Source organism: Propithecus coquereli, unplaced genomic scaffold (genome assembly GCF_000956105.1).
Source record: "Propithecus coquereli isolate 6110/MARCELLA unplaced genomic scaffold, Pcoq_1.0 Scaffold552, whole genome shotgun sequence".
Taxonomy (NCBI): Eukaryota; Metazoa; Chordata; class Mammalia; order Primates; family Indriidae; genus Propithecus; species Propithecus coquereli.
Genome location: NW_012151419.1, coordinates 992,202 through 1,008,086, shown reverse-complemented (window position 1 = coordinate 1,008,086; position 15,885 = coordinate 992,202). Strand labels below are relative to the sequence as shown.

General features: G+C 52.4%; 2 protein-coding genes across 3 annotated transcripts in view; both read right to left on the bottom strand.

Annotated features, from left to right (window-relative positions):
• Positions 1 to 5,393, bottom strand: part of LOC105821004 (glutathione S-transferase theta-1) — an 8,267-nt gene extending 2,874 nt beyond the window's left edge. The window contains exons 1-3 of one of the 2 annotated variants that reach the window (XM_012657611.1): positions 5,214 to 5,393; positions 3,160 to 3,247; positions 1,637 to 1,787 (exon numbers count right to left, since the gene is read on the bottom strand). In XM_012657611.1, coding sequence (XP_012513065.1) covers positions 1,637 to 1,787; positions 3,160 to 3,247; positions 5,214 to 5,325 — 351 coding nt within the window. In that variant the 5' untranslated portion in view covers positions 5,326 to 5,393. The remainder of the gene's footprint in view (positions 1 to 1,636; positions 1,788 to 3,159; positions 3,248 to 5,213) is intronic. The other variant, XM_012657612.1, reaches the window with a different exon arrangement.
• Positions 5,394 to 9,352: 3,959 nt separating this feature from the next.
• On the bottom strand, positions 9,353 to 13,514 carry LOC105821000 (glutathione S-transferase theta-4). Its single transcript, XM_012657604.1, has 5 exons — positions 13,403 to 13,514; positions 12,371 to 12,458; positions 11,024 to 11,174; positions 10,270 to 10,446; positions 9,353 to 9,550 (listed from the first exon to the last, which is right to left on the bottom strand). Exons 1-5 carry the CDS (start codon positions 13,512 to 13,514, stop codon positions 9,353 to 9,355), a joined length of 726 nt encoding a protein of 241 aa, XP_012513058.1.
• Between the last annotated feature and the right edge of the window lie 2,371 nt (positions 13,515 to 15,885).

Below are 15,885 nucleotides of genomic sequence, written 5' to 3'. Positions count from 1 at the left end.
TGTACCCATTAAACTGTAACCCCACATTGCTCCCTCCTCCCAGCCCCTGGCAACCACCGTTCTACTCGCCGTCTCTATGAATTTGACTACTCTAGGTACCTCGAATAAGTGGAATCATATAGCATTTGGCCTTTTTTGTGGCTGGCTTATTTCACTTAGCAGAATATCTTGAAGGCTCATCTATGTCGTAGCATGTGTCAGAATCCCTTTTCTTTTCAAGGCTCGATAATATTGCATTATATGTATACACCACATTTTGTTCATCCGTTCATCTGTTGATGGACACTTGACTATCATGAATAACACTGCTATGAACATGGGTACACACACCTCTCTTTAGGACCCCGCTTTCAATTATTTTAGGTATATACCCAGAAGTGGAATTGCTGGATCACTCAGTAATTCTATTTTTAATTCCTTTTTTTTGAGGAGCTGCCATACTGTTTCCCATAGGAGCGGCATCATTTTACATTGGCACCAACAGCGCATGAGGGTTCCAATTTCTCCACATCCTTACCCGTACTTGTTATGTGGTTTTGTTTTTGATGATAGCCATCCCAATGGGTGTGAAGTGGCATCTCATAGTTTCGATTTGCATTTCCCCTAATGATTAGTGATGCTAAGCATCTTGTCATGTGCTTGTTGGCCAAAATGATAATATTCTGAATATACTGGGTTAAGCTAAATATATTAATTTCTGTTTACTTTTTAAATGTAGCTACTAGAAAATTCAAAATTACATATGTGACTCACTTTGTATTTCTATCGGACAGCACTTAACTAAATGAATTAAATTCCTGAGAGGCATGAGCCCTTCCTAGGTAAGTTACTTTTATTTTCAATTTCATTTCCTTGGGCACAGCAGGCAGAGAGAAGGCTTGCCACAGACATAGGGCTTTTCTGATTAAGCAGCAATTTGGGAACCGGTGGGTAGGGCTAAAAAAGTAGAGAGATCCTGTAGGCATGGTGATAGTTGGTCTTTAGATTCCAAAGTTCTACTGGAGTGAACCTTACCTCACTTTCGAAATATTTGAAACCAGAGATAAACTGAAACTAACTAAAGCTGCAACCCAGCTCACCCCCTGATTAGCTAGAAGAGATTAGCCTCACATCCTGGCAGCCCAACAAAGGAAAGTACAAGCCCTTTCTGGGGCATTTATTATATAATTCGATCTCTACTCTTCTTTTATACATAATGTCTAGCACACAATAAGAAATTATGAGACATGCAAAGAAGTAGGAAAATGTGACCAATAAACAAGGGGAGAAAAGACAAGCGATAGAAACAGACACAGAGAGGACCCAGGGATTGAAATTAGCTGACAAAGACTTTAGGAAACAGTGATAAATATCTTAAAGAATTTAGAAGATAGATGAAATGGATGAATGGATAATGAATTTCAGCAGAGAAATGAAAACAAAAAAAAAATGGAATTTCTAGAACTAAAAAATACACATCTCCAACAAAGACTGTATTAGATGGGCTTAACAGCAACCTGGCACAACAGAAGGAAGAATCAGCGAAGTCAAAGACAGGTCGGTAGAAAACATCCGGACTGAAAAGAAGAATTCGATGGTGCCTGCGCGCCTTTGGGGTGATGCCATCAATGCCACCCCCTCATCCCCCAAGGCTCACCTTATGCCACAGGGCCCGGAGGCAGTTCCTCCGCAGGGTCGTGTGCTGCCATGCCAGGTACTCATCCACACGGGCTCGGGCCTGCAGGTCCTGAGGGTACCAGTGGTCAGGGACCTCGTACTTTCGAGTCAGGTAGAGGAGGATGGCCACGCTGTGGGGGTGCGTGCATGACAGGTGAGGGAAGGGCATTGTGCTAGGAACTTTACACACAGTGGCTTCTTTAATCACCCTGACAATCCAAGGTATTAGCCTCATTTTCCAGACAAGGAAACCAGGCTTAGAATGGGGAAAGAACTTGTCCCAGGGCACTCAGCCCTTAGTGGCAGAGCTGAGAGTCTTTCTGAGGCTAATATTATACCCAAACTTGTCCTACCACCAGGCAAAGTCCCACAGTAGAGTGTCCCGCCAAGTGTTCAGAGGCAGTTTCTGATCAGAGGAGAGCTTCCTGGAGGAGGTGGCATCAAACCTGAGCCTTAAGGAAGCTCAGTTCTTTCCAGTTTGCATCCACTCTCGTCCTCTGGCATTCAGACCAGCCTCCCATGGCCTGACTGTTCAAAAGGCTTTCTCATTGTCCCTTTGTTCTTTATGTCATTCTTTCTGCCAAGAAGTAGCTCCTATCTAAAACGAGATAGTTTGGCTCCTAAAATATCACTCGGGAAACACTGGGGAGCTGCAGGGTCCTTGAATCGCAGAACAAACAGGGCCCCCTGGCGCTCTCCTCCTCCCTGGGTTATGAAGGCTGCCATGGTGTCGGACGGGGCTAGACCTGGAAGGACACTGAGGATGTATCAATTTGGGGCCATAGAAAAACTTTCGGGAACTTGGGGTATCCCAAGGGCTGGGCACCCCAGCCAAAAGAGCAGAAAGCCTCTATATCTGCCACTGGCCCATATCCCCTGTGAAGAATCTGCGCCCATGCCCCAGCTTAATGACTCGGTTGTCTGTGCAGGGTGCCCCAGAGCTCCTTTTGCTCCCAACTAATTGTTCAAGCCACCTCTGGGAGGGCTGCAGGTCCCTGTGTGCCACAGACCTCCCAAGGGTGAGAGTAGTGACAGAGAAATGCAGAGCCTGCCCACTGCCCCTGGCTGGGACCCAGGAGCTTCGACACTGAGCAGACACAAGGACTCAGGACACCCGGGGACACCAGAAAGGAAGAATGTCACTGGCACGTCAGAGGAACTCAATCAGAGGTGCATCCATCCCGAGATTTCAGAGATGAGCTCTGAAACACAAAGGCCAGGTTCTCCTTTTTATGCCATGGGTGACTCAGGTGACAAAAGGGCTCCACCCTGCGCCCAGCAACCTAAGTACTGGTGGAGAAGTAAAGCAGATGCTTGCTGTCCCAAGCCTCAGGGAACTGGAATAGCAGGCCAGCAGGGGCCTGGGTTCCAGTCTCAACTCTCTGTGGGATGTCAGGCCAAGGGGTCCGTGGACTCTGACTTTAGTTTCCTTGTCGATAAAATGGAGGGTTAGGACAGGATGGTTCCGGCAAGGCCTGGCAGCAGCCCCAGGGTCCCGGTTACCTCTCAGACAAGGTGAAGTCCCCATCCTTCAAGGCCGGCACTTTCTTCAGGGGATTTACCTGGGCAAAGGCATCGCTGAGGTGCTGGCCTGCAGAGAGCCCAGCATGGCGGGTGTCAGGAGAAAGACACTGAGCCCTCCATGGCCTATGCCCACTCCCTGCGATGCCCAGCCCTCAATTTCATGGCTCTTCGCCCTACTGGGCTGTCCACCTGGATGGCAAAGGCTGGTGGGGGCCGCTGTGGGAGGAGCAAGAGGCTACTCTGCCAGATGCTGCAAAAGACCTCAACAACCCATGCCGAGCCCCTGTGGGCACAGCCCACGCCTCTGCAACAGAGCTCGCTGCACAGGCCGCGGTGCCTGGGAATTCGCATACACCCCACCTGCCTCCTCTTCCCACAATGGCCAGCCTTGTGAACTGACATTTGGAGTGGCCCAAGCTGCAGGGGCAGGTCACCTGAGTTAGCTGACTTCCTACAACATCCTTCCCCCATGGACTCTCAGGCAGGGTCACCAAACACAGAGAAGTGGCCGTTTCCTGGAATCTACTTACTTGTAACCAACTTCTGCTGGCCCCTGTGTCACCTTGCTCACCCTGCCCTGGGCACTGGAAACACAGAGCTGGCCCTGCCTGTGGGCTCTGATGAAGCCAGGACAGTCACATTTCTTGCCCCGCTCTCAGTCCCTGAAAGGTACAGCCCAGGGACCCTGGCTTCTGCTTGAGCTGGTCTGAGTGGTTTTCTGCTGCAGATGCAGCCAGAGAGAAGCTTCTAAGGGTACTTAAGTCTCATCACTGCCCTGCTCTGTAGCTCTCAGTGGCTCCCCATTACCCCTGCATCAGCTCTTCAAAGCCATACACAGTCACCCTAACCCTCCAGCCTCACCCACACCTGCTACTCTCTCTTTATCCTCCCTTCAGACGGTTCCCTCACCAGGAGCACCTGCCCCTCTGCCCTAGTAAAACACACCTGTCTGCACCACTATATTTGACAGCCAACGTGGACGTCCCCTTGTCCCCCATGTCCCCTCCCCTGCCCCACACTCTGCAGAGGTAGTCCCCTGTGCAGGACAAGCGGGCAGTTTCCAGAAGAGGCTAGGAGCCGATGAAGTTTCAGGCAGAGGGACAGGCCAGTGCAAAGACAGAAAGGCAGGTGAGGGCCAGCTATGGTGGGGAGGAGCGTTGGGTGGAAAGCTTAGCCTACGAGGGTGCCACCCAGCAATACCCAGGTCCTGTGTCCCACCCCTCCTGTCAGCTGTGTCCTTGAGGGCCCCGGAGGCCTGTGAGAGAAACAAACACCCCTGCTCAGTGTGCAGGGCTCACCAAGCCCTGTCCCCCTCCTGCTCCCAGCTACCCCCTGGGGCAGCCTCCGTCCCCAGCAGCCACAAGAGAGGAGGAAGACAGAGTGAGCAGAGGCAAAACAGGAGGAGCAGAAGAAGGAAGGGACAAAGGGGTCCCCCAGCGCAGACTGGGCCAGTGCAGAGGGCAGGGCTGGAAAGTCCCGTCCTGGAGCAATGCCTCATCCACCTGCTGTCGCAGAATCTCAGCAGTGGGGCCCCAGAGGAGGGCGCCGACACTATCCCACCCTCTACACTCTGCCCCCATCGCTATTCCGGAGGTCCCAAGCCCTAGGCCCAGGTCTCTACTCTCTTCATGCCCCCACCCCTTTATTGGGCCTCAACTGAGCCCCATCGTCTATTCCGTGGGACCGAGCAGAGTGGAAGGGAATTCCAGAATCTTGGATCTCCCTGGTGGCTCATCTTTCTGGGCCCGGTCTCCGAACCGGACCAGTGATGGCCCCAGGAAGGGAGTCGCGCGGGGAGGGGTTCCCTAAGGCTGTGGTGCCCAACTCCCAGGCTGCAGCCGGTTACTGGCCCTTGGCCTGTTAGGAAAACAGGGCCGAGCATCGCCGTCTGACCGCCGCCTTCTCCCGCCCCCGCCCCCGCCTCCCATAAAACCTGTCCCCGGTGCCAGAAAGGCTGGGGACCGCTGCCTAAGGGATGTTTGCCTCCGGGTGCCCCCCGACCTCTCGGTTCCCCAAACCCAAGGCCGGGCCACCTTTGAGCAGCTCCACGGCGCGCAGCTCGAAGGGGATGCCGCTCTTCTTGGCGAAGATGTAGACGGCGCGGCAGGGCTGCGACAGCAGGTCCAGGTAGAGCTCGAGGCCCATGGCAGTGGCGGCTGACAGGACTCGCGACGGCCAGGGGACAACAAACTCCTGCGCGGTGACTCGGGTCTTGGACCGGGGCCTGCGCGGCCACGCCCCCCGGCCGCCGCGCCCCATTGGTCCGTTCCCGCGCCTGGAACTTGGGCCAATTGCAGGAGCCCTGGGGCATGTCCGAGGGGCGGGGCCCACCGGCTGCAGAGCTATCGGAGGCGGTGGCCAAGGGACAAGTTGCCCCTGGGGGGTCGGGCAGTCCCCGTCTTTTCGTGACTGGCTCGTTTCACTTAGTATAATGTCTTCAGGTTGCATCCACGTTGCTGCGTGTGTCAGAATTTCTTGTCGTTCCCATTTTACAGATAGGGAAACTGAGGCACTGAATGATTCTAGACCCAGAAAGTCTGGCTCCAGAGTCCATCTTCTTGGTCCAACACTCCAGAGATCTTGGTGCCAGCAAGTGGCAAAGCCTCAGGTTATGTCCAGCCTTTTGTGGTCACTGACATCCCTCCAATTGCACACCTGGAATGTGATACCCTTGGTCTTCCTGCTCCTGCCAGGGCGGTGCCCTCAATCACGTTCCCTGGGTCTGTTTCTTCCCTTCTGGAGGCCTCCGTTTTTCCGTCTTTAAAATGACAGGGAAGCGAGAGCCCTCCAGGGCCCTTGCAGGTCCACGACTCTGGACTCCCCTGTTGAGCCTTAGGCCCAGGGCTGCCCCTGCCAACCAGAGACCCCCAGGACCGCCACCGGTTAAATGGTATCAGGGTCATGTGTCATTTTCTAAAACAATTCCGACTAAAAATGTGTCAGCAGGAGCATAATGTTTTCTACAGTAAGGAATATTTCTACAAAGAAAGTGAAGATTAGTAATAATGATTTTTTTTCCCTTTTCTTTTCTTTTTTTTGGAGACAGAGTGTTTCACTGTGTTGCCCAGGATGGAGGGCAGTGGCTATTCACAGGCACAAACATGGCACACTACACCTCTGAACTCCTGGAGGCTCAAGTGATCCTCCTGTCTCAGCCTCTGGAGTAGCTGGGACCACAGGTGTGCCACTGTGCCCAGCTCATAACGATGTTTATTCAAAAAGAAAGTTTAAGATGAGAAATCCAGATCTCCATGTTAACAGTTTTAATAAAGGAGCTAAACAGAGGATGTCAGAGGGTACAACAGTTTCCTTATCCCCACCTCTGGGTGACTCCACTCTTCCATGGCTTGGCCTGTCTTGCAGGTTCAAAACCTGATTTGGTTCACATTTCAGAATTAATCTTTATTTCAACAGCACTTCGTATTAACAGTTTCAGTGTTCAAATATTGCACTTCTTTGGCTAAATTTATTGTAAGTATTTTATTCTTTTTGATGCTATTGTAAATAGAAGTGTTGTCCTCATTTTTTGATTGTTCATTGTGAATGTATACTATCGATTTTTGTATATTGATCTTGTATCCTGCAACCTTGCTGAACTTCTTTATTAGCGCTAATAGTTTTTTACTGACTTCATTAGGGTTTCTGATATACGATATATCATCTGTGAATAGAGATAGTTTTACTTTTTACCCTTCCAATCTGGATGTCTTTTATTCCTTTTTCTTGCCAAATTTCCCTAGCTAGAACCGTCAGTTCAACGTTAAATAGAAGTAGTAAGAGTGATCGTTTTTGTCTCGTTCCTGATCTTAGCAGGGGAAGTATTGAGTCTTTCACCAATAAGTATAATGTTAGTTGTAGGTTTTTCATAGATGCCCCTTATCCTGTTGAGGAAGTTCCCATCTTCATCTGTTTAGTGATTTCATCATGTGGGTACGTTAGATTTTATCAAATGCCTTTTCTGCATTATTAAAATGATCATGTGATTTTTATCCTTTATTAACATGGTGAGTTTCATTGAATGATTTTTATATATTGAGCCACCTCTGCCCTCCTGGGATAAATGCCAGGGTGTATAATCCTTTTAATATGCTGCTGGATTCCATCGGCTAATACTTTGTTGAGGGCTTTTGTGTCTACAGTCATAGGACATTACTTCGTGATTTTATTTTCTTGTGATATCATTTTCTGGCTCTGGTTTCAGGGTAATGCTGGTCTTGTAGAACGAGTTGGGAGATGTTTCCTCATCTTCTGTTTTTTTGGAAGAGTTTGTAATGGTTTGGTTTTAATTCAAGCACTTGATAGAATTCACCAGTGAATTCACCAGTGAAACCATCTGATCATGGGCTTTTCTTTGTAGGAAGTTGTTTTACAATGAATATTTCAGTCTCTTTACTTGTTATAGGCATATTCAAATTTTCTATTTCTTCTTGAGTCAATTTTGGTAGATTGTGTGTTTCTAGGAATTTGCTCATTTCATCTAATTATCTAATTTGTTTACATGCAATTATTCATAGTATTTCTTTATAATTCTTTGTACTTCTGTAAGATCAGTAGTGATGTCTCCACTTTCTTTCCTGAGAAGTAATTTGAGTCTTATCTTTTTTTCTTGGTTATACTAGCTAAAGATTTGTCAATTTTGTTGATCTTTTCAAACATCCAATTTTTGGTTTCATTGATTTTTTTCTATTTCATTTATCTCCATTCTTTTTTTTTTTTTTTTTTTTGAGACAGAGTCTCCCTCTGTTGCCTGGGCTAGAGTGCTGTGGCATCAGCCTAGCTCACAACAACCTCAAACTCCTGAGCTCAAACGATCCTCCCGCCTCAGACTCTCAGAGTGCTAGGATTACAGGAATGAGACACTGCACCCAGCCTATCTCCATTCTTTTTTTTCTTTCTTTTTTTCTTGCCCAGGCTGAAGTGCAGTGGCCTGATCATAGCTTACTGTAACCTCAAATTCCTGGGCTCAACTGATTGCCTCGCTAATTTTTTTTCTTTCTTTTTTCTTTTTTCTTTTTTTTGGTAGAGATGGAATCTTGCTGCGTTGCCCAGGCTGGTCTTGAACTCCTGGGCTAAAGTGATCCTCCCACCTCAGCCTCCCAGGGCACTGGGATTAGAGGCATGAGCCATCATGCCTGGCCTATCTCCATTCTACGTTCTAATCTTTATTATTTCCTTTCTTCTGCTGGTGTTGGATTTAGTTTGCTCTTATTTTTCTAGTTCCTTATGGTACAGAGTTAGGTTATTGATCTGAGATTGTTCTTTTTCAGTGTGTGTGTTTACAGCCGTGAATTTCCCCTTGGCGCGGCTTCTGCTGCATCCCATATATTTTGGTGTGTTGTCTTTCCATTTTCAGTAGTTCAGAGTAATTTCTAATTTCTCCTGTAATTTCTCCTTTGACTCATTGTTTGTTTAAGAGCATGTTTAATTTCTACATACTTGTCAATTTTTAAAATTTCCTTCTGTTATTGATTTCTAATTTTATTCCATTATGTTCAGGGAACATATTTTGTATGATTTCAATCTTCTTAAATTTGAGACTTCTCTTATGACCGAATATGTCTATGCTGGAGACTACTGCAAGTACTCTTGAGAACAATCTTTATTTTGCTATTGTTAGGTGGAGTGTTCTGCACGTCTGGTAGGTCCAGTTGGTTTATAGTGTTGTTCAAGTCCTCTATTTCCTTGTATGGTCTCCTGTACTTATTCTATCTATTGTTACAATAAAAGCGGGAGCTGGGCATGGTGGCGCACCTATAGGTGGCCTACTCAGGAGGCTGAGGCAGGAGGATCACGAGCCCAGGAGTTGGAGGCTACAGTGAGTTACGATCATGCCACTGCACTCCAGCCTGGGCAACAAAGTAACACTCTGTCTCTAAAAAAAAAAAAAAATGCTGTATAAAAGTCATCAACTATCATTACTGACAATGTAATCATATTTAACCTTTAATTTTAAAATTCCTTTTGGAAACTGAAACTGGGAGGACCTTTGGCCACCATCTGCTCCCACATCAGAACCTACAATTACACCAACTGTCCTTGGCTCAGCAGCCATGATGGTTGTTCCAGTTTTTTATTAGGCAAAGAAACAGAATTGTTTTTTAGCATCTTCCCTGAGGAAGGAGGCTCAGAGGGCTGGGCCAGCAAGGCCCTACAGGGTGGGCTGCCTCTGGGGTCACTTGTACTTCTGCAGAAACTCACAGATCCTCTCCTTGACCACTGGATCCAAAGTGGAACAGTCCCATTCTGTCAACTTCATCAGCCGCTCGTGGGCCTCCCAGAAGAGGCCAGAGCCGATGCTCAGCTCCACGCGCATGCGCCACTCAGCCAGCTTGGCGCTGTTGAGGAAGATGTTATGGTTGCTTGCCATGGGCTGTGGGTAGACAAAGAAGAAGGTGTGGTCAGCCTGGGGCCCAGCCCCACCTGGGTCCTCTCCTACAGCCTCAGGGGCCCTCCCCATCTGCCTTGCAAAGAATTAGTCTGCTGACCCCCTAGGCCTAGGCAAGGGCTCACAGACTCTGGAATAGATGCAGGGTGGGGACGGTGGATCCAGAATCCCCCGGGGGTCTTGGTCACTCCCTCCCCTGCATGGTAGAGGCCACATAAATGCACCACACCCACTTATGCCTTCAAAATGCACGGTGGACGCCTCTCAGACCCAGCCAGGAGAGCTACCCGACATAGCTGTCTGGAGCTCTGGAAATGAGGCCAGGCCGGAAGGACAGGTTAGAAACCTCTGAACGTTTCCTGGAGAGCCCAGCGGGAGGAGGGGCATCTGGGATCCTGGAGGATTGACTGAGAAATGCAGTGTTCTCCGGATCCCGGGCTCACCCTCCAGCTCCTCCCCATGCTGAAGAATCTTTGTCAAGCATGGAGGATCGTGACTCTCCCTGATTTGAAACACCCTGTGCTTGCTGTTGCCCCCCAGGTTGAGTCCAGGCACCTAGACCTGGCTCCTGCAGCCCCCGTGGTGGCTCTGCCTCTGCCTCTCTGGCTTCACCAGCCTGTTCTCAAGTTATGGCCCCCCGGTCACAGCGACAGAGGAGTCCTGCCCCTGCCCGGGCTCTGACCCCCCACCGCCCCACCCCACACCTGCATCATCTCCACCAGGGCCACCAGGTCCGCCAGGGATATTTGGTCCCCCGTGATGAACATCCTGTCCTGCAGAAACTTCTCCTCGAAGAGGTGCAGGCTCTTCTTCACCTCTTCCAGCATCTGCTCTGTCTTCTCAGCTGGAACCTCCTCCCCTGTGATCATCGGGATCAGCAACTGGCCAGAGTAGGGGAGAGGAGAGGAGAGGAGAGGAGAGAAGAGGCTCCACGGCAGCCCCACCTGGCCCCCAGGCCTCTGCGTGCTTGTCTGCTAGGCAGACACTGGACAGTTCCAAGGTCATAAAGTAATTTCACCTCTTTTAACAGTTCTGATTGGTGGGTGTTGCCTGGGATCATGTGCTCAGAAAGATTTGGGGAGCCCGGCAGGAAAAAATCCTGTGATCGATTAGTGATGTCTGTCACAGGCCTAGGATTAGAAGTAGGGATACCTGTGCTGGTATTAGTCATCTTCACTCTGACATTCTCTAGTTCAGAATGAAATGTCTTGAGTCCTGTCCTGGGGAGAGTAATATCAGCCCCTCCTGTGTGCCCTTCCCTTTGTCTTAATAAGACTCTTTTATACCCAGCAGGCCTGTCCACACTCCAGATAGCTCAGGCAGGAGAGGGAGCTGAGGAAATGAAGCTCAGAGAGGGATAGAGACTAGCTTGAGCTCACCAGTGGTCAGTGGGGCCAGGACTGGACTCCAGGCTTCCTGACTCCCTTGTCCCCAAGCCCCAGATGTGGCTCTGCTCACCTTGATCCAGAGTATCTTGTTCATGGGCAGTTGAATGGCCGTGTGCTGCCAGGCCATGAACTCGTCTATGCGTGCTCGCGTGTGCAGGTCTGGCGGGTACCAGTGCGAGGGTGCGCTGTACTTGCGGCACAGGTAGAAAAGGATGGCCACGCTGCGGAAAGGGCAGGTCAGGGACGCCACCGTTGCCTTTCTGAACTCCCCCGCATGGCCCAGGACCAACAGCTGAGTTCCCCCTGCACAGGCAGGCTCTAGGTGCTGATGTTCCTCCTGGGCAGGAAGGAGCCCAAAGGACCCCTGGAAAGGCCTGCCCCAAAGCTGCCAGACAGTCAGTGAGGGCAGGGAGGGAGACCGGCAGGGTGGGAAGGAGATGGTGGGTGAGGTAAAAAAAAAGGCAGGCCAGTAGGGGGACAACAGGTGCTGAAATACCAGGTGAGAGGGAGCCAGGTGAACTTGGAGAAAGGAGAGTAGGTGGGTGTGGCAGGGGGATGGGAGGAGGGTGGGGAGCAGTGAGGTGGCCAGAGAAGCGGTGGAGGTCGCGATGGAGGTCCCAGGGGGTGCGGTTACTTAATCCTTAGGATTCAGGGTTCCATAAGCCAGGGGATGGGAGGTTCCCTCCCTCTGGCGCTGTATGGACGGTGTGCCCAAGGGTGCGGAATGAACGACAGGGAGGGTCGTTGTCGTCTGGGGAGGGCAGAGGCCGCTGGGACACGGGAGGGGACGGGTGGGAGACTGCTCTGGGGAGATGTCCGGGGCCTTGCTGATTGATGACTAGTGTGAGAAACTCCACAGGACAAAGGACTCGGTTTCTTCATCATCAACAACAAACGGCAAAGGTAAAACATCAGGGCACGGAGGGAGCTGCAGATTAAAAGAGGCAGGGGAGATCGGCCTGCCAGCTGCGCTACTCGGAACTTCTTGGGGCCCTGATTCAAACAAACTGTCAAGAAAATGTTCATGGGATAATCGGAGACTTGTGAATAGGAACTAGATATTTGATGAAATCCGAGAGTTATTTTATTAGGTGTCCTGACGGTATTGTAGTGACGCTTTATTTTTAGAGCCTTTATCTCTTAGAGGTGCATTCCTAAATATTTATGGACGAAATGATGGGGCGTCTGGATGGCGGGGGGACAGAGTCGGATACAGATGGTGCCACGTGGGCCCCAAATGGATGACAGTTGGGGCTGGGCACTGGGTCGGTGGGTCCTCATGCTCCTCATTGGTTACTGTTCCTCCTACTTTAGTGACCGTGTGGAATGTCCCACGGTGAAAAAGACAAACGCTCCCACTGAGTCTCCCAGGAGGAGCAGAGACAGAGGGCGGAAGGGCCCTGGGGAAGATCGTTACCTTTCGGATAAGACAAATTTCCCATCTTTGAGGCTGGGCAGCTTCCGCAGGGGGTTGATCTTGATGTATTCCCTGCTGTGGTGGTGACCTGACGGGGGCAGGGAAGGCCTGAGACTGTGAGGCCCCAGGGAAGAGAGACCGGGGACTCCCAGGAAACGCCTTCCTCTCTGTTTTCTCAAGAAGGGGAAACTGAGGCCTTGAGAGACACTGTGGCTCGTCCCAGGTCACAGGGCAAGGCAGTGGCAGAACAGGGACTGGGATCAGGGCTCCCACCTCCCAGCCTGTCCCTGACCCAGGCTTGGCAACTCCGGTGACCTCCCACCTGTGTCCTCGGACCAGGACGACCCTTTGGTTCAGAAGCTGGAGGCCTCCAGCCCCCTCCCCCAGCGCTAGGGGTCTGGCTACTCCCCTCCTGTCGCCCCTCACTCTGTCACCGCTTGAAGGGAAGCAGGGCAGCTGCAGCTGCCTGCACAGGAAGCCCAGGCCCGGCACACGGTGGGGTGTTCAAAGGGGAGCCTCTCAGCTGCAGTCGGGGGTCACCCCCCATGTCCCCTCCTCTACGTTCTAGAACCTTCTGCTTCTGCCAGCTCAGCTTCTGGAGCCCCTTCTGTGCATGGGGCGGAGCTGGAGCCTGACCCACTGACATCCCACGGGGTCAGCGTAGCCCTGAGCAGGTCTGCACACCGGGGCGGGGGTGGTGAGGACAGGCTGCACCTCTGCCCTTGCGCCAGCCTGGTGGGCAGGAGCTAGACCCCCGAAGGAGAGGGAAGGTGAGGGTGGGAGTTGTGGCTTCCCAGCTGCTCTCCCTCCCCCTTCACTCTAGAACAGGCTGTTCTTCTCTGCATGGGGACCGTCATTAGTGGAGCTGCCTAAGGTAGGCTAGACAGGGACTCAGCCTACGTGTTTCTTGGCACCTTTTCCTTCCTGCGGACCTTTGTGGGGTCGCCTCAGCTTCTGTCTCTACTTCCCAGAAACGCCCCTACCCACATGCCTGCCCCCAGGACCAGGCCTGCGGGCAGCAGAGGGGCTGACCTTTCAGCAGGTCCACAAACTGGAAGTCGAAGGGGATGCCGTTCTTCCTGGCGAAGATGTAGACGGCGCGACACGGGGCGGACAGCAGGTCCATGTAGAGCTCCAGGGACATGCCGAGACACGCGCAGGCCCCCAGCTGCAGCGGGCCAGCGCAGACCTGAGCCTGTGTCCTGCTGGAGCCCCTGGCCCTGTGCCCTCTCTGACCTGGGCCCAGGACCCTGCATTCTGGAACTTCTTGTTTCCCTTGGTATTGTCACGAGGCAGGAAGCCCGGAATTCTCACAGCAGCAAGGATTCCGAGGAGCAGGCTGGGGAGAGGCCCTGGCACAGGGTTGGGGTGGGGGGCTGTGCCCCTGCCTTCTCCTCCCTCGTGGGCCTGTGCGCCCTGGAGCCACCTCACAGACACCCTGTCTGAGAAGGGCTTGTGCATGGGAATTTCCAGGGTCCAAAATGAGGAGAGGCCATGAGAACTAACCCTGGAGGGTTCCAGAAATAGGGATTGGGGTTACCTACAGGTAAATCTAGCCTGAACTGTGGCTAGACAAGGATAAGGAGGGGGAGACACAGGAGTCTGGGGAGCTGTAGGGCCACTGGGGACAACACCACTGGGGAGTCAGGGGCAGAGGGGCTCAGAAACTTCCGGGGCTGGGCTGGGACTGCAGTGGCTGGACTGTGCAGCTGGTGGCTGAGGAAGGTCACTAGAGCCTGTGGGGAGGCCTGAGCACTACTCACTCCGTGCTGTGTGACCTTGGGACATTCCCTGTCCTAATAGGCCTCGGCTCAGAAGTGGGACAGACTCACTTCCTTGGGGGCGAGTGGAGAGCACACAGTGTGTTTGTTGCAGACTCAGCGGAGGCACTCCTGCGGCTGCTGCACCAGCTTCTGGGCCAGCTTGGGGTCCTGCTGGACCTCCTGGTGTCCCAAGGCTGGAGGATGAGCTTGTGGGGCTCTGGGACAGGCTCGACACCCAGGGCAGCCTGCACGCTGCCAGCTGGGGCCGGTCTTGGAAGAGGTCGCAGCCAACAGCAGTGGGCTGGGGAGACAGGCCAGCTGGGGTGGAGTCTCAGTGCTGTGCTCAGAGCCCCCCCCAGGAGGGAGGCAGGCAGGCAGGAGAGCCTCACCTGCATCAGCTCTGTGAACGCCGCCAAGTCTCGCAGGGAGACCTGCTCCACTGCCGTGCAGGGCCTGGCCCCCAGGACCCCTCGTCCGGGTGCTGCAGGGCTCGCGTCCGCGTCCCAACAGCTGCTCCAGCCGAGCAGCACCCGCAGGCTGCCCCGAAAAGTGGGGCGAGTGACACTGGGCAGGGAGGAGACGGAGCAGCTTAAATTAAATAAATAAATTTCTAACTGGCAGCCTCGTACAGTGGCATGAACTCTGTCCCTAGGGTTAGTGACATGAATATCTCTCCTACAGAGATGTTACCTAGCAGTGACAAGAAGCTGAGCTGACAAAGGAAATCACAAATCCTCATTCACGTTGGCCAGAGCTGGTCAGTTGACGTCCCAAAAGGCAAAGGAGCCTGGGGCGGGGGCAGGTGAACAAACTGGCCAGCTGTCATTCTAGATTCGCTACCTGGAGACAGAAAGGTTTTCTTGAGTTTGTTTAAACAGCCTTGACAGTTCCTGGGCGGACAGCGGAGGCACGAGCTCCCCCCACCTCCTCCAGCAGAGACGCCCCAGACGTCCCCGCTATCACGAAGAAAGCAGAGGCCGGGCGCGGTGGCTCACGCCTGTAATCCTAGCACTCTGGGAGGCCGAGGCGGGCGGATTGTTTGAGCTCAGGAGTTCGAAACCAGCCTGAGCAAGAGCGAGACCCCGTCTCTACTAAAAATAGAAAGAAATTAATCGGACAACTAAAAATATATAGAAAAAATTAGCCGGGCACGGTGGCGCATGCCTGTAGTCCCAGCTATTCAGGAGGCTGAGGCAGGAGGATCGCTTGAGCCCAGGAGTTTGAGGTTGCTGTGAGCTAGGCTGACGCCACGGCACTCTAGCCCGGGCAACACAGTGAGACTCTGTCTCAAAAAAAAAAAAAAAGAAAAAAGAAGAAAGCAGAAACCAATCCCTGGTATCAACCTGCCGCTAGAGAGACAGAAACGGGCGAGCTCAGAAGTTTCTCCGCTGTTCTGTGCCAACTGCGCTAAGATCATGAACACCCCCGCCCTCCCGAGCCTGCCCTAATAAAGGGTCATGTGGCCTCAGGGCCCGGGCCTCTCTTTATTTCCTGGTGCTGCGTCCGTCCTCTTTCTCTCTGCAGAAAGAGTAAAATAAACCCGGCACCTCTTTCTGTCCCCAACTCTGAGCGCTCTTTCTCGCCCGCGTATGGACCTCACACCTCCCAGGAACTCCGGTTCCAGGTGTCCCCTGGCAGGCGGGCAGGAGGGAGGCTCAGCGTGGGGCTTGGCCCCTGGGCACCCACTCCTTGGGGCCTGACCCAGCCACCCGCTCACCCGGGCCAGCTGCACTGCCGCAGCTCGCAGGGGAC

Coding starts and splice junctions, on each gene's coding strand:
- LOC105821000 (XM_012657604.1), bottom strand. CDS start 13,514: ATGTCCCTGGAGCTCTACATGGACCTGCTGTCCGCCCCGTGTCGCGCC. Junction 12,459..13,402: donor GTTTGTGGACCTGCTGAAAG/GTCAGCCCCTCT, acceptor TGCCCCCGTCAG/GTCACCACCACAGCAGGGAA. Junction 11,175..12,370: donor AAATTTGTCTTATCCGAAAG/GTAACGATCTTC, acceptor CCCTTTCCGCAG/CGTGGCCATCCTTTTCTACC.